Source organism: Patella vulgata, chromosome 4, assembly GCF_932274485.2.
Source record: "Patella vulgata chromosome 4, xgPatVulg1.2, whole genome shotgun sequence".
NCBI classification, from domain to species: domain Eukaryota; kingdom Metazoa; phylum Mollusca; class Gastropoda; family Patellidae; genus Patella; species Patella vulgata.
The window spans coordinates 68174070-68193752 of NC_065882.2; the positions used below are offsets into that span (position 1 = coordinate 68174070).

The 19683-nt window shown below is 34.1% G+C and overlaps 1 protein-coding gene across 1 annotated transcript in view; it reads right to left on the reverse strand.

Moving 5' to 3' along the window:
• The window catches only part of LOC126818035 (putative molluscan insulin-related peptide(s) receptor), a 134997-nt gene that overhangs the window by 100340 nt on the left and 14974 nt on the right, over window positions 1–19683 (reverse strand). The window contains exon 2 of the mRNA XM_050545210.2: window positions 11594–12109. Coding sequence (XP_050401167.2) covers window positions 11594–12109 — 516 coding nt within the window. The remainder of the gene's footprint in view (window positions 1–11593; window positions 12110–19683) is intronic.

The window sequence follows — 19683 nt, forward strand, 5'->3', positions numbered from 1 at the left end:
AACATTCTTCAATCAGTTAATCCTCTGGTTCCTTAATTTTTTGGTGACTTTAGGAGCCTTTAAGTTTAAAAGGATCATAGGAATTTATTCCATTTTTGACCACTTAAAAACATAACTCTTTAGCACCTGAATCGCAGAGTCATGTGAATACATAGCTGTTAACTATTTAACAACAGTTCTATGATGTATAGAATTTTATTATATTATTTAAAAATATAAGCATTCAGAAAGACAGCATGAAATAGATAATGGGTTGGCTTCATAAATATGAAAACTAACATAAACAGAAATTTAACCCAACTGTGTAACTTTGTGTACATCTTAACTAATCTATATTACTATTAGTTTATCACATACAGTAAGTTTCAGCTTTGAAGGGATGGTAAGTCTAATTTATACCACCAATTAAACACCTCTGACATAATGGTTTGTTGGGTAAATTTTGCAGTAATTAATTATAAGATAGGTTGCCAGGCAACAAAACATACGCACACAGCAGCTAAATCGTCCGGGCAGTCAACAAGAGTTGTCGCATATTTTTACTTTTTTCGGTAATGAAACATTTATAATACACTAAAATCTGATTAAGAGCAACAACTCAGAAAACCATTAGAATTTGTTTGGTTTTTATAAAGTTCTTCCCCATGCTAACGTTTTGTATACAAAACTTTTAATACTGTATCATGGATTTAGCTGTTCCAAGTCATAAAAATTCATTGAAAATCAATATACTTGTTCGCCTCAAGATCTTAAACTCTGTGTATCAATCTGAAGTCAACTGGATATTAACTTTGGCCTCTAGAGCGTCCACAAGATTTTTCAAAGTGATCAAGGGCCATAACTTTGGCAGTAATTATCAGAAATCTTTGAAAATCAATAGGGTTCTTCGCCTCGTGACCTCAAACACTGTGTATAAATTTAAAGTCAATCAGATATGGACTTTAGCCTTTGGAGCATCCACAAGGTTTTTTGAAGTGATCAAGGGCCATAACTCTGGCAGTAATTATCGGAAATCGCAGAAAATCAATAGGATTCTTCGTCTCATGACCTTAAACACTGTGTATAAATTTAAAGTCAATCGGATATTAACTTTCGCCTCTAGAGCGTCCACAAGATTTTTTGAAGTGATCAAGGGCCATAACTCTGGCAGTATAAATTTAAAGTCAATCGGATATTAACTTTGGCCTCTAGAGCGTCCACAAGATTTTTTGAAGTGATCAAGGGCCATAACTCTGGCAGTAATTATCGGAAATCGCAGAAAATCAATAGGATTCTTCGTCTCATGACCTTAAACACTGTGTATAAATTTAAAGTCAATCGGATATTAACTTTGGCCTCTAGAGCATCCACAAGATTTTTTGAAGTGATCAAGGGCCATAACTCTGGCAGTAATTATCGGAAATCGCTGAAAATCAATAGACTTCTTCGTCTCATGACCTTAAACACTGTGTATAAATTTAAAGTCAATCGGATATTAACTTTGGCCTCTAGAGCGTCCACAAGATTTTTTGAAGTGATCAAGGGCCATAACTCTGGCAGTAATTATCGGAAATCGCGGAAAATCAATAGGCTTCTTTGTCTCATGACCTTAAACACTGTGTATAAATTTAAAGTCAATCGGATATTAGCTTTAGCCTCTAGAGCGTCCACAAGCAATTGTGGACGCCGGACGGACGGACGGACCGCCGGACATACGGGCGGACGGACGGGGGTGACGACAATATACAACCACATTTCAATGTGGGCGTATAAAAATGGATCTACTTATATGTGTAAGGTTGAGACCCCCGGAAAAAATGCTATATCGGTTAAAACACAGTATTTGTCCAGTTTTCAATTTTTTGGTGTTAATATATATACTATTCAAAAAAAGTAGGGGATATTTGATTTTTAAGTGTTATTAAAGTCACCTAATGAAACTGACGAAAAAACAAATGACAAAATGAAATGAAGTTCACATTCATCGATTTATTCCAAATGATCGTTAGACTAAGTAAGGCACAGACTGACCATTATAAGGGTAAAATGATACCCGGGGTCAAACAGCAAAGTTACCACAGCATCACAACCAAGTCAGTAACGGGTAAATCCTCCTCTGTTTGCCAAACAAGCATTGATCCGACGTGGCATACTCCTAATGAGACGTCTAAGGTCATTTTGGTCCAGATTGTCCCATTCCTGTTGCAACGCAGCAGCAAGTTCTTGGACATTGGCAGGACGTTGTTGACGTTGACGTAACCTCTGTCCAAGCATGTCCCAGACATGCTCGATGGGGGAGAGGTCGGGACTCAGTGCTGGCCAAGGTAATGTGGTGATGTTCTGTTGTTGGAGGTAACCTGTAACGATCCTGGCCCTGTGACATCTTGCGTTGTCATCCTGGAAGATGAAACGGCGGCCATGACGTCGTGCGAACGGCACAACATGGACTGCCAAGATGTTGTCCCGGTAGTACTGGCCTGTAACACGCCCTGCAACAACATGTAAAGCCGTTCTTCCAGCAACAGTGATGCCTCCCCACACCATAACAGAACCACCCCCAAATCGATCATGTCTGATGACGTTAAAGTCTTGGAAGCGCTCGTTTCGACGACGCCACACCCTCCTACGTCTGTCCAAAAAATCAACAGTGAACCTTGACTCATCTGAAAACATCACATTGCCCCAGCGTCGATTATCCCAGTGTTGACGATCCCTACACCAACGACGTCTTGCCTGAATGTGATGATCTCTCAAACAAGGGATCACGCGAGGACGTCGGGCGCGAAGGTGACCCCTATGCAGTCGATTCCGAATCGTCTGGCCACTCACTCTCACACCAGTGTCTGTTTGAAGACGAGCGCTGATCTGATTTGCTGTGATGACACGATTTCTCAAGGCCAAGGTACGGATAAATCGATCCTGGGCTTGAGTTGTCGCCCTTGGTCGACCTGAGCGTGGTCTGTCCTGTACAGATTGTGTATCACGGTATCTGGACCATAGCCTGCTTATGACAGACTGAGAAACATTCATCGTCCGCGCCACAACCGCCTGTGTTGTGCCGATCTGTAGCATGCCAAGGGCACGTAACCTTTCATTTTGGGTAAGCCGACGCATATCAAAATTTGTTTTCTGGTCACTAAAACAATTAAACTGATGTTTCCACCTTGGAATTCAATGCCACAATGACTGTAACATTCAAAGTCAGAGTCGTGCAAATCTTGGGTTGGACCCCCATGATGATCCCAAGCATCACCTGCATTCCATGCGGTAGCTATTGGTGCGTTTGGGCGTCACATGTAACTGGAAATGTTTCTTCTGTTAGGTTCTATAGTGACTTTTTTCGTAGTCATTTGCATATTTTAGTATTATGCCCCCAAAATCAAATATCCCCTACTTTTTTTGAATAGGATATCTTTGTTGTTGAGTTACAACAATAACAATGTCCCCAAAATAGCCATTTTTTTGGCATTATGCTGTCTCACTTCAAAAAATTGTATTTTGAAACTCAAATTCATATATTTCTGTGACTTTTTTGGAAAGACTATCAATACGTGCTTATAGAACATTTTCTATAATAAATTTTGGTAGTTGAAATATACAAATAGACAGTGTATTAAGGGTGTTATGATTAAATTACAAAAACATGTGTTTCTGTCAAATTTTCAGAATCACAGTGATGTACAAGAAAAACACTGAAAACTTACAATAAAAATGTGATCTCCAGTAATAATATACTTTTCAATGTGCAATATGAGAATCTAAAATATTTTTTATTCATTTGAATTTGAAGCTGATTTTTTTTTACTTTTTAAAGGTTACGGACACAACATTGTGTCTGTAACCATCAGGGCTGCCGACAACTAGTACCGCAGCGCAATTTGCGATACATATTTTGTCCGTTGCTGATCAAAAATTAAAATCTTATGTTTTTGATTCGCAATAACTGCGATTTATTAATATGCCTGTCATTTTGGATATTGACACAAGGATAATTCACATTTTGAAGACTAGAAGTCTTTCTCAACACTTTCAACATGTATAAAATAAAATGTCAAATAAAATTTTATAAACAAAACCAAATTTTTCGTGTAACATTTTCTTCTCGAACTACCCAGACACAATTCATTATAGTATATAATACAGGGACATAACTCTATGAATAGTTACTATTAAACCGGAAATAGGGACTCAAGTAGTACCACTCACGTTGCAAGACATGTCAATTTGAAGTAATTATATCAGTATTCATTTTGAAAGAAATAAATCCAGTGTGTCCTCCACGTATTGTAAATAAAATATAAAAAAATAAATACATGTTAACGTAGTGTAAAATGATAAATCAAAGTAAGAATTTGCATGTGTATAGTTAATCAAGGTGCACCCGATTGAACAAAAATAGTAATACACGATAAAAAGCAGACGAAATTGTTTTCTAAAGTAACAAAGAAATAACAATTAAAATGAGTGGGGCTTCGGAAGTCACTGCCAAGAATTGGCCTCAGACATAAGACCTAACTAAAAGTCTATATCACATTCACAAACTGTCACAACTACATGTGGCAGTGCTAAAAAAAATCTAAGAATGAAATCTAATCATTTGTTATGAATTAAAGTAATATCTTGTTATTTACATGTAGGTGTTTGATGTTGAAACTGAAAAAAAACTGCTAATCAATTTTTAAATTTGCTAATCAATTTTGGCAAAACTGGACTTTTTGATTAGCAGTTCTGCTAATTAACTGTGAAACATTACTGATAGCCCTGGTAACCATAAAGTGGCCATACAGTGACCCATACTTAAAAACTTCACACAAGTGTATTTGTAACAGCTGCTGAAGCAAGAAAAAGTATAAATTTTAATGACCAAAATATTAAATATTGATACTTGAATGGCAAGGCAATTTATTTTTTCACCCTGATGAGACACTTTTGTCACAAATACTGTATTTTAGTCGTATGTATATAGTTTGGTATGGAATAAGATCATTTTTCAAAAATATTTATTACTGGTTTCTTTAGTAAAAAAAAGCATAGAATTTTTTGTAACCATTGATTTCCTTTGTCAGTAGGGCAGGACGAAGAAACTGACAAGTAACAGCGCCTACTCAATCTGATGGAATGGAAAACCTGAGGTCCTTAGCAATAGGAATTTGATGAAGAGTAGGTGAAAACTCCACTGTCAGATCTTTTGGAACACTGCATGGCACGCCCATCTTTATTTAATATTTCAGGCCAAATATTTTCATTATCATGAAAGATGAAAGACTGCAGAAGAAGAAAAAGAAAACAGAATACAGAAATTTTAGGGATAAGAAATAATAAATGTATATATTGTAATTGTTTGGGTTTTTCAGAATGCATGTTAAAGACCCTGAAAAAGTAATAACCTTTTACTAAAATATCAATAAGACTTTAGTAAAATTTCAAAGGAATTTCAGTGAATGGAATTTCACAAATCTCACTGAAATTTCAATAATATTTTGACCAAATCTCTCAATGGGATTTCACTGAAATTGTGAAATTTCAGAGTGTATTTTCACAATCCAGGGTATGGTGTCTGGCATTGCTTTGTATTTCCTCTGTATTTTTTTTTTTTATAAATATAGATCTGTTAAAATGTCAGATACTAATCCAGTAAATATCAATATTCCCAAGCCTGCATAAAATAATAACAGTATGATGCACAACGTTATTTTTTTTCCGTTTTGCATAATATCCATGCAAGTAATTTGTCATGCTGTCACATGACAAGACTTTAAATTTTATAGTTATTTAATATATGTGCACCGTTTCCTAACATCTTTTTAAACAGGCATGCTTACTTTTGTGGTCAAGTACATTTTGATCTGGTGTTATTTGATTTGGTGTTACTTGATTGGCCAGATTCACATAAAATTACGTCCTCATTATATACGTATTAAGACCCAATAATGATAAGAAGAGTCAGGGTGACAACCCCTTGGCCCCTGATGCTCTAACAACTGTTCTTAACATTTTGTGTCTTGGTGAAAATAATATAGTGACTTTAAAGTTCATTTCCCTCTACAAAACACTTTCTTCCTAAATTTAAATTTGTCTTTAAACATACATGTACATGTAGTAAGATATAAAGAATTTCTCAAATAATACAGCCTCTTTAAAGTTCATTTCCCTCTGCAAAAACTCTTTTTTTCCTGAACTTAAAACTTGTCTTTTAACTAGCTACATACAAAGAATTTCTCAACATGATAAATTGATGTAATCAAAATTGGTAAAAACATGATTTGTACATGTTGTTTGTTTTGTTTTTTTCCATTCAGCTATTTTAGTTTGCAAATTCAGCAATATCAAATGAAAATGCAGACGCCTTACAAAAATTAAATAAACATTTCAAAGGTATGCTGCCTGGCAAAGAAACATATGCTGAGTAACAGTTATGTCATTGGAGCTGTCACCATTTTAAAGCTTGAAGTTCAAAGAGGATTTCACAGTAATCCAAAATTTGAGAAGAAAAATCTCAAATATAAAGTTTTGATTATAAAGTTTTAATAACTTTAACGTCAAGTGGTTGCCATGCAAGATACGCCCACATTATGCAAAACTGGACAGAGCCCATAATCCAGGATGTTACAGACCGATATGCGACAATATCAAAAAGAGCCAAGATCTTTGGGATATAAAAAAATATTTTAAGTTTTATCAAAATCGGATAAAAATTATGACCTATAGAGTGTCCAACAAGCTAAAAATGTGTGTTATTGTACAATCAGGGGCCATAAACCATGAAGTTATGGTCCGTCAGGAACCAAGATCTTTGGGATATAAATATATATTTTAAGTTTCATCAAAATCCGATAAAAATTGTGACCTCCAGGCTGTCCACAACCTTGATATTACATACTTTTACACTATAAGCATACGAGGGGCAACCATTTTGTGGGGCAATTTCTGTCTGATTTACATGAAATTGGAACTCAACCATCATTAGGGCATGAATGGTTTTTAAAATATGAAAGCGATTTTTCGTACAATCAGGGGCCATAATCCAGGAAGTTACAGTCTGATATGGGCGAATGTGGATAGGAACCGAGATCTTTGGGATATGAACATACATTTCAAGATTCATCTAATTAGATCAAAATTGTGACCTCTAGAATCAGGGGCAATAATAATCCATAAAGTTATGGTCTGAAACATGTAAATATTAAAAGGAACCAAGATCTTTGGGAGATAAACCTATATTTCAAGTGTCGTCAAAATCAGATAAAAATTGTGACTTGTAGAGTGTCCACAAACAAAATATGAACGGACAGGGAAGACAACAATAATTTCATGTGGAGGTATAAAAATAATGGAAGGACAAGGGTGAAGTTGAATTTCAATAGTGTTCATTCCTATAATGCAGGTATTCAAAAGGTTCATATCTATGAGTGGTTTAACAAGTTATGACAAAATATTATATGTTATTTTATCAAATACGAAGACTATAAATAACAGACAAGTCTGGAAATAAGACACCTGTCAGACATTTTCAGATACAAATAAAAGCTTTGCCATGCACAGTTCCTTCGGTACCTGTAATATCGTCAGTGCCAGTTCATTTTGTCAGGTACAACTAAAATATTTATTTCAAGTCAGATATTAGATGTAATAATATGCACTCAGAAGTAGAAAAAGGCATGAAAAAACAATGAATATTTTATATATTTTGATAAAGGCAGGGGTTTTGATAGAGTCTGGTTGATCTACATGACTTGTAACCACTAAGGGCATCATGCAGTCCTTTTCAATCTTACAAATTAGAATTTCAACAATTTGATTTATCATTATCAGTTATTGTGTCCTAATGTCAACCACCGAGATATAAATATTTAATCTCATCTTGTTTAATGATATATCTAGTAAGTTCAATGGCTGATAGGCATTTGATTTCATTATTGAAATGTACAGGACTTTTTAATCCTTCCTTCATCCCCAAAACACTCATCGCAGCATAAATTTTTATATTTCTCCAAAACACTAGCATCTATGGAAATATATTCCACTATATATATGCCCTTCGGGCATCTCCGGTTTATATTGCATAATTCTCGTATTGACTGTATAAACAATTCAACTTTAAAGAAGAAAAGTATCTATCCACTGCACATTATCTGTGACCTATGACCCACGCACGATGCATATAAGGTTAGGTTGAATGACAACAAATGTCTTATTACTTGTTGAAATTACTGACTGTCACTACATGCTGTGTATTTCTATACTGTGGTATATCATCATTTTATATTAGCGATTGCTAATTGCTTATGCTGTGTATTTCTATACTGTGGTATATCATCATTTTATATTAGCGATTGCTAATTGTTTATGACTTTAGTATATAAGTACTTAGTAGTAGAATACGATCTTCAGTTTGTCGATTTTTGTTGATAACATCTGTTTTAAAGCTCAATCTGTTACGGGAGCTACTTCCGCTGCTTTTAATGTGGGATGTAATATTTCAGATATCCTGGCAGCGGGTTGATGGACAGGTGAAACGACTTTTAGAAAGCACTACCTGAGGGATACTAGAACCAAAGGTATCTGGTTTGCAGAAAGTGTTCTGCAACAGATGTAAATAATTAACCCAGGGATATATGTAAATGAATTAAATATATTAAATAGGGGGTTGGATGGCCGAATGATTAGCATGTGCGTGCTGTATCATGAGGTCTGTCATTGAGTCAAAGGGTGTGGTTTCGATTCCCCAGTTGTACGTGGCAAGGCGTAGGGTCGCCTGTCCAGCCTCGTGGGTTTTATCCGGGTCCTCCAGTTTCCTCCCACTGCTAAAGACCCCTACGCACAAGCGAATTATTGAAATAAAATTAAACCATATGTTTATGATAGAATGCGCACACGCTAACCTTCAAAAATTCTTTTGGGGGGGGATGACCCCATACCCATGCTAGAGGCTCCACGGTCAGTCATGCCGGGACATCATTTTACTGCACATGCCCCTGGTCGAGGAAACTGTCTCATTTGCTATAAATAGTGGGTTTTTTCTATCCGCCTGCATCTCCATTATTACACAACAAATGGTTGGACTGTTATGTGTCCTCTGGGTTATTTCACACATGGAACAAGTATGCAATGTCTTAATAAGATTGGTGCTGAAAAGATTGGTAATGATCCAAAAGCTTTCTAGTTCAACAGGGTTCTTCCTTTACCTTATAGAAAAATTTAACATAGTTTTTAAAAATTCTACCCAGAACTAAAAAGTCTACACACAAATGGTGAGAATTTTGATTGGAGAACCTAACAACAACTGTATGTGTAAATCATTCACAAAAAAAGTTTGACAGATGCAGGGGACACCAAAATGGGTCATCCACATTAAATCAAATACATGGCAACAGTAGGCCCTACATAGTCTAGAATTTCATGCATCCATTCTTATATTGGCACATTGCATAAAATATACAAAATGTTTACTACAATAACCAAAAAATAAAACCAATTTCAGTATCAGGCAAACTAACAATTTATCAAACCTATAGATAACAAAAAATTTCATCATTTGACATTAGATTTTTAAAACTCTTGCAACAATTTAGCTGAATCAGTCTGATGGTAATAGAAAAACAACAAATTGAAAAGATCAGGTTTTCACAAATCAGATCTCTATCATTTTACCATTACCAATAACAAATCAACAACATTAGCTGTAAAGTTATATATTGAATCAATACGATCTGTCAAGGTAATGTATTAATAGTATTTTTGCATCTAGTTACCCCTTAATGAGATATCGTATGATAAATTAATAAAGGCATTTGTATGAATGAAGGGTTTGTATGACTATAGGGCTGTATTTACTTCCATATTGATCTAATTAAAAAGCTTGTTGTTTTATGATGTACTATTCATACGTCCATTATTTGATAGATAAATCAATAAGATTAACGACTGATATGCCAATTAATCAAGTTAATTAACAATTTGCCAAGGTCAAGATGCCTGGGCTATCAAATGATTCACAAATCACTTTTGAAACACCAAAATCTCATCACAATGGTATGATGAAAAGCTATGGCTGACATGAGTGGTTAAATAGAACTGTAGAAACTAAATTAAAAGTTATGGCTGACATGAGTGGTTAAATAGAACTGTAGAAACTAAATTAAAAGTTATGGATGACATGAGTGGCTTATTAAAACAGTAAAACTAAATTAACAGTAATCTATAACAATATTATAATCCACTCAAAAGTTTTATCGTAAATTATTACTGTGAAAAACACATTAAAAATCTCAATTATCCTAGTGTTACTCTGAAAAACACATTAAAAATATCAATATTCTTATGTTTTTTTAGTTAATAGTTATATAATACTGACAGTTAGTGGTTTCCAATAAGACTACTTGTCTACTTGGCTGTCAGTCAATATGTTTAACTTAATGCATATTAAGGTGATTCCAATTTGACTCAGTAACCAGTGTTTTGAAGTCTGTAAAGGAAAAAAAGCACCTAATTGTGTGGGCTGTATGAAAACCGGGGTCCCTCCAAGTTTACAAGTACTTGTCATGCACATAAAAGAAACCTTTGGAATTCAATGAAGAGTAGGGACACTTTATAGATATAAATATTTCTGTCATCGATAGCCCAGTTGGTACAGAAAAATAAGATGTTAAACTCTATTTTATTTTCACAAGATACTGGTTTGGAACACCAAATAATCTTTTTACTGTACATAATAATATTATGTTTTAACATATGATGTTACATGTAAGTGCAATGATAGTACATTACTGTAATTGGGTAAAGTTATAACATAATAAGTGCATTATTGTGGGACCTGTCATGCATCAGTTATACTTCTTAAATGATTTCAATTAGCCTACAGGTTTTTGTGGGGGGTTTTTAAAAGAAATAATCATTTAATACAGGATATGTTTTTTTATATAATATTTTTTACAATAAGAAGCCAATATTGTTACATTTGACCTTTCAAGATCAGTTTTAACCTTTTACTACAACTTACATTTTACATTTTTTGGACAATATCTTATTTCATACATTTTAATCCTTGCAAATGTACTTGGATTTTACTGGATTAAAATATGACAGCAAATTGAGCAATACTCATTGGTGGAGGTAGCTTGTTTATGAAACGGGTTATAAATGAAATGGCCTTAAACCAACGTTTGGTTCATATCTTTCAGTCATATCAGGGAGACTTAAAAGAGAAAATATTCAATATTGTAGTTGTATATAAATTTACTATTTAATGCACAATTCATGTTTGTATTCGTGCCTTATTTAAACTAGATACATGTATGATAAATATAAACTTCTATTTAGTCTACTGTAAATTGAACCATTCATTACAATGCCAACTATATTAATAGTTACCGTTCCCAGTACAAACAAAATCATAAGTCAATGTTCTATCTGAATCAAATCTGAATATTTGCAAACAGAGTATGTGAGGGTTCTAAGAATTTAGTGGTGCATGTATAGAAATCCAGATTGAATACCATTCTTTTTCGTAGTGTTAATGGCATTATATTATGAAGAACTGAGTAATTATGTTAGAATTTTTTCATGTGTGTAAGTAGTCTTTTTAAATAGATTTGATTTGAAGTATTGTACTTACCAATATAGACCTGACAACTATCGGCGTTCCAACAATGTTGTACTTTTTTACCAGGCAATTTTGGACAGTGTTTTGGACAGATATTGACACACTCTGATTCATGTCTATTATTGAGAAAAAGATTATCTTCAGATTTAGCTGTTGCCGTTAATCGAGACCAATCAACAGTATTGATGTAACATAGTTTATTATTCTTCTCCAATCGAACTGCTCCTCTCATTATTACAGACAAACTTGTCAGTCCAATTTCTTCCAAGTCGGGCATCTCATAAACAACCAAGGCATAATTATACATGATATTCTCCCCTCGGATTACCGCTAGATTAGGAAACACATCACTTAATGTTCTCAAACCATGAACACGATAAAGCAGCATGTAACCTGTTATTTCTCTTAGTTTAGGGTAGGTATGTGGCTGAAATTCCATTAAAGTTATTTCTAAATTTCCTTCCACAATTGTACAATTTTCCAATTCTTCCATGTAATCTACATCACGCAACTTAATACTTGGGCAAACTGAAATAGAAAAAAATTAATTTGAGTTAGCACATTCATCAACAGTAATGCATCCAATGTTATTAGTGTTTATGTCACTACTTGAATTTCTTCAATAGATGAGGATTCTGCAAAAATAATAGATTTCTGGATTTTTTTTCCATAATATGGTAATATTATATATGTTTGTACATGTATGATATGATAATGGCCAAAATATTTTGTTCCTTGATAGAATTATTTTTTTCTATTCATTAGGGATAAATTCAATATGAGATGTGAAGTGATTAAATTATACACCTGTTTGAGAAAGACATGTAGATCTGTTTACTATTTCCATAAAAAAATATTAATAATTTCTTGTAATGTGACTACATGTTTATGGACTAAATCATCTTCAATACATAGCATACTTTGTTTTAATGAAAATTCTCAAATTCCTTGACATCTTAATATATAGATAATAAATTAGTCCTGTATTTTAGTCCTGATACCACAAACACGTTTCATACTGTGACAATGAGCTTTATTACAAAATTACCAGAACTCTTTGATTTGGGTCAAAAGCTGACACCACTAAACCAAAAAATGAAATATAAAATTAGTAAACCAACCAAATTATGATTAATTTTTGAAAATAGTATAGAGCTTGCAATATCACTAATTGAAAAGCTAGGTTAAAGGTAGGTTATGAAACTATGCCCACAACAGCTATAAATTAAGTCACCTGAGGGCAGTCCACTAGATTGTGAATCGATCAGTAAATAAATAGCAAAATCTCTATACTGTATATACGGATTCTCTTCAAGCACATCAGATGATAATAGTCATTGATTATTGTGCTCATAAAATTTTACAAAGTCAACAAGGCTGATACATTTAACTCCAGAATTAAATAACAGAAATTGTTTAAACTAAAAATGGGCTTCTTAGTTTCACTAATTCGAAGAATTACTATACAGTATTGTTAAAATTTGATAGAATATTCACAATATATTACCCCATTTCAATGTCAAGGATACACAAGAGTTTGTATCAAACTTACATTTGTTTGGTTATTGTTATATATGATAGACTGGTTAGAGTTGACAACCAATTTATAATTACTGTTAACATTTTGGTTGACTGGTTGTTAAGTACTTTAACGGTTATAACTATTGTCACTGTCCAGTAGTTTATGATGAAAAGTGATTAGAGTTTTCCCCAGGTACATGTAATGAACCTTTATTTATATGATCAAGTCAACAGTGCATGTATAGGCCTAATGAACCATTATATATAAAGGCAGGCAAAATGATCACTGTGCATTTAACTTCATATTTTATAATGGCATGGCTCTTGTGGCTAGGTTTTGTCGCGTTGTTGGCCAAGAAAACTCTCTGGGATTTTCAAGCCCTTTTCAGTGGTGCTGGATGAAGGGTCTAGCAAGTATAAAGTGTCTAGCAGTTTGGATGGAACGGTAAACCTAGGTCCACCTATGTACACATAGACATGCACATTAAAAGAAGTCATGTTTGATTTAAATGTGGAGCAGATGGAAATGATGCTGTCCGGGCAGAATTCCCCTTACATGTATAGCACACTGAATGGTGTATTCCTGTCTTATGCAGAAAAGTAAGATGTAAAATCTCATTTCACTTCATCTGTCGCTATCATTTTGTAAAAGTTTCAAATGGGACATCTACATGTACAAGTATTATGCAGTTTACAATGATAACCAGAATAATCAGCCACCTGTTTATAGAAGAGATTTTCACACTGAATATGTCATCTCAAGTATTTTCAACTATACCTAATACTAACATGACACACTGCCATTATTGGGGATTCTAAACTCTTAGAATATGGTTAAACAAGCACTGAAGACTCAAACTGTCATTACTTGAGAATCATTACAAGTTAAAGAATGCAATACAATCCTATTTTATATTTTGTCTTCAACAAAGCTCACAAGCAATAGCAATGAATCTAAAAACCCAAGATTTCAAGTGTTAAGTTGATGCCATATATTGGAACTTGGAGGAAATGATTTGTGTTATAAAAGTCTTCAGTGAAATGATTGAATACAATAATGATCACATTCTGTTGAAATAACAACAAAAAAAAGGATGTTGAGCATGAAAAGATGATCAAATCTCCATGTTATCAACAATTATTTAAAACAATTTTAAATTGAACAACCAAAAAACACCATAAGAATCAATTTAATGTTTAGAACTAAAATGCCTAAGAGTGAAAAGTGAAAAGGATACATAAGATTTTATACCAGACATGAAATAAGCTAACTATCCAGTAGCCATCATTATCCTGGGTCAGACATAATGTAAATTATATCGAGATTTATAGAATATCTATTAGTATTACAATTAAGTAGCAACTTGTCATACAAAGAATTAACTACAAAATCTTCTAAATAGACAGTCTTCTTTCTGATTAATATTAATTCAGAATACAAATTTCACAGACCCCATGATGACAACTTTGTCAACTTTAGAGGTTCAAGTTATTAAAAATTGTTGAAAATTTAAAAGTTTTTAATCTTTAGTCCCCTGAATAGAAACACTGTGTATAAATTTCACAAACCCATCGGATGATAACCTAAACCCAGATGAATAACATGGAAATTAATTAAGAAAATTATTGAAAAGCATTAGATTTCTTCATTTTCAACAAGCGGTTGCCACGCAAGGTATGCCCACATTTTGCAAGAGATGGACAGAGAACAAGCTAAAAAAAAAAAAAAAAAACGTATATGATGTAAAATTATAGGTCCACAATCTTGATATTCCATACATTTACACTATTTGCGTATAAGGAGCGGTCATTTTGGGGGGCATTTTCAGTCTGATTTTCATGAGGGACCACAAGCCAAAAAAGCTACTTTTTGTAAAATTATGGGCCATAATAGTAATACAGGAAGTTACAGTCCAATATGTGCAAATATTAAAAGGAACCGAGATCTTTGGGTTATAAACAGACATTTCAAGTTTCATCAAAATTAGATAAAAATTGTGACGCATTTTGTTTCACACAATCAAGGGTCATAATCCATCAAGTTACTGTCCAATACATGCCAATATCGAAAGGAACCAAGATCTTTGGGAGATAAACCTATATTTCAAGTGTCATCAATATCGTATAAAAATTGTCATCTATAGACTGTCCACAAACAAAATGTGGATGGATGGACAGGGGCGACAACAATATACATCCACATGAAAATGTGGGCATATAAAAATTGTTCAGATTATCTGTGTCCAGACTCGACCGTGTAATTGCCCCAAATTCTGGAGTATCTATAGGTTCCCATGTGTCTTTCTGGGACCCTAGAAGTCTTGTTTTAAAAGGTAACTCTCTCTGCAAGCTGATACATGTAGCTGGTCCATAGGATTTGAATATTAGGTGAGGGCATGATTGTAAAATAATTCAGTATTAGATACTTTGAGTTTTCGTCAAATTGAAAGTGTGAATATAGGTAATCTGTTAATCTTTTCTTCTTAATGACATGCGATATAATGTTTCTAAAAATTTGACTGGCTACCATGTCTTTATACTGGCCACCTTGATGTTACGCACTCATTTTACATGTATTAGAAAATGTTATTTCATGAATCACAACCTGCCTTGACTACCAATATGTTTTATATTCGTATCAACTTTATATATATATTTAATAGGTATATGATGCTGTGTGTAATAATATTCTATTGTCATAACAACCCATAATAACTTTGTTTTTTATTTAATCTCCTAGCGATATTTGTAGATGTATGTGTAGTTTTTATCTTGACATCTGGGTAATCTAATGTCAACCCGTTCCACCCACATAACAACTGATATTTCACACACAAAATTATCATTTATCATTGTAGCAATTTCACCCAATAGATCAAACACATCCATATATAACAAATTAGATTTCCACAGCAGTAGACAACGGTGGATGAGTATTGACAGAATATGGTAATAATATCATGGACATAAGTGACATGTCAACCTAAGATCATGACAATCTTCCAACATCTGACATACTTCGTTTGTCTGATGACATGCATTATCCGTGCATAAAAATAACACGTAATTTGATACCTGTTATGACAATGGTTGTCTATAGAAACTGACAATAGACCTACTAGGCTCATGCTACATTTAAATGCCATATTGATCAAAAAATGAAGTGGAGCTGGAAGTGATCAAAAGCATTAAATTATCGACAATGTAAAATTAAATACAAATGAAAGCTATCATATCACCTGATACTCTATCTTGTGTTTGTAAATCTATTGATTATAAATTGAATTTAAAGCTTTTCAAATAATTTACACAGGACATCAAACAGAGATGTTTTCCATAGCAAAATATTTTGTCATATTTCGTTAAACAAACACTTTTTTTGAATGAATGAATGAATGAAATGGGTTTTTATGTCCTACTTTTCTGCGTCGATTGGGCTACAGGTATTCACCATATAGTGTGCTATGAAAGAAATTGTGCCTGGATAGCGGCACTACGGTCTACTCTGATTTCAAATTCCAACTGTTGGGTTCTTTTACGTGCACACCAATGTATACACAGGCCCTCCCCGTCCTGCACCAAGAGAAAATCCTAAGCAACTTTCTCGAACAACATCGGGGGGGCGAACCCGAGACCTCCTAGTTAGCAAGCCAGCATGTTACTTATATCTACTGAGCCACCGCTCCTGGGACTTATCCTTTAATGCATTGCTTGAAGATAATGTATTTTAATAACCTGTTACATTGTTTCAATGACATTTAGTAATTGAACTAGAATATACAGGTCACAATTTTATGGAATACATTTACTAGTGACGTTTCGACTAGGCTTCTCTAGTCATTATCATTGCTTGACAATGACTAGAGAAGCCTAGTCGAAACGTTGCTCAGTAGTAATTGTATTCCATGGAATTGTGACTTGTATAACACATACTACATGTACATTCAATATCTAAGTTTTATTTTAACTCAAAAAATTTGATTTTTCTCTAACTTAGTAAACAGGAAGCTGTCAAATTTCATAAACTGTAATCCTAACAGAGATCAGTGAACTATTTACACTGCATGTGTCCACCATGAAACCCAAAACCTACAGCATGTACAATAAACATGTGTATTAAAGAGATATTGCCAGATATTACAACTGTGTTTAACATAATGCAGTTCAATACTCGTAGACATAAGCTGGTGTTGAGAGGTGTTGATGTCACACTAATAATACACTGAAATAGAACCGTAAATGTATGATTTCCACATTATTTCTATCAATAATCAAGGTACTTTGCAATCTGATTAAACACGATTCATTTCGTTTCGTTTTTATAGTTCAAATTTTGTTTTACTTGTCTTTACTGCACTAGGATCAGGAAGAGTTGTTATCATTGACGTGTTCTGGATGATGTCAGGGATTAGCCTATGGAACGGTCTGTTACCGTGAGTTCTTTGCCTTTTGATGCACGGAACTGTGCATAAACCACTAGACATGTCAATGCTGATGGATTAATCAATGTCTGACGTCATAGGGTCAACATATTTTTTTCAAAATAAATAATTCATCCTTGCATCCATTGAAAGCTATAATTTGTAAATGCAAGGAGAAATTTGATCTTGGAGTGAGGTCAAGGTATGGTGAATCTAGTGAGTTTCAGTTGTTGTCACATCAGGTATTCTTCACTGCGATGGGGGCCCATGGAAACCAGTTGGCCCATGGGCAATAAAGCTACACAGTCAGCCCCTGATCCAGACTTTTCATCCAAACATTGATCGCTTACTTCAAACATCTTCAAAGCTAAGCATCAAGTTTATATTAATTAGTTCTTTTGTTGCTTTCGAAACACAATATTTTGAAACCAATTTAACTGGGTATGGCAAAACATGTTGTTAGTTCATCTGTCAAGTTCGAGATCGGTGCTGACAAAGTCCCTTTAAATCAGAATTGAAGTCCATGTATTATCTCATATTTAACAATTACCTGAATGATAAGTTCTCAATGACAGATCTGTCTACCTATTTATCTTAAATTACAAAAAATTCTGTCTAATCTCTTTCCTGTTTATTATTTAGTATAAATTTGAATGAAAACATTTAAATGAGTGCTGCCAGGCAACAAACCATGCACACTGTAGCCAAGTCATCCAAACAGTTGCCGTATTCTGATTCCTTAGTTGGTGTTAATTAAAAAAGTTATTAAAATATATCTCAGTAATTCAGTAGGCTTCTTGATCTAATAAATGTAAATGACATACAAATTTTTTAAAATTGTGGATGATGCTGGCATATAAAAATGTATATGACTCTTCTGTTTTACTAATCTGAACAGAACAAACAATAAGTCAATTTACAACGCAGAATTGTTTACAAGAAGTTATAAGCAACTCAGTGCTTTTATTGTGAGGTTTCTGTCTGCATTTGATCATCCCAAATTAAATTTGTCAAAAACATCTCAAAGAAGAAAATTTCTAGTATATTATTTCCATGCACAAGATGAATGCTTTTTTTTTCAGAAATAGAACCCTGAACCTTACCACAGATCCTGAAAACAAGTCCATAGAGAATGCCTAACAAATCCATGTGACAAAACAATCCTGGTATATGGTCTTTCAAAAACACAAACAAGACCATTACCCGAACATAATATTAGAACGTGTTTCAGACCTTCGCTTGAAACATGTATTGTCTTTGTAAGAGTTTTTATTATTTCTGGGGGGTTGGATGGCCGAAAGGTTAGCATGCGCACGCTGTATCATACGGTCTGTCATTGAGTCAACTGGCGGGGTTTCGATTTCCCGGTTGTACGTGGCAAGGAGTAGGGTCGCCTGTCCAACCTCGTGGGTTTTCTCCGGGTCCTCCGGTTTCCTCCCACTGCTAAAGACCCCTATGCGCAAGCGAATTATTGAAATAAAATTGAACCATGTGTTAGTCCCGAAATGACCTAGTTTGTGTCGTGTGGACGTTAAACCCCATCTCTCTCTCTCTCTCTCTCTCTCTCTCTCTCTCTCTCTCTCTTTATTATTTCTTTTTTGCCGATTTTAGTCACAGTTTGCAGCCAAAACTGTGCATGGTGCAAACATTTTGCCAACCTAGATACATATTCTGCTGGCCTCCGTGGAACTGTGTATCAAATATAAATTGGGTCAAATCGTTTTACGGATAGGACAAAAAAAGGCCATTTCTCGGTTATTTCTCATCGGATCTTCGTCAGGTTTTCATTTTTGGATTCTTTGGACTAATCCCTTAGGGGCTCTCACAGTTTGTTTTTTTTTATATTCGGAAGTTTGCTCGATTAGTTATAGAATCAAAGATTTGCGAAAATTTTCTTCAACATTTTTCGGATATTAAAGATGGCGTAATAAGTACCCATAACTCTAGAAGTAATTTACGGAAATTGGTGAAATTAAATAGGATTTTTTGTTTCACTAATCCAAATAAAATTTAGTCTGTAGAGTGTTCACAAGAAATTGTGAATGACAAACGGATCAGTGAGCGGACGGAGGCGACGGCAATACAAAAAGTAGTATGACTATAACATCTTTACATTTATACATGGAGCATACAATGTATATAATTTTGAATCTATCCTTT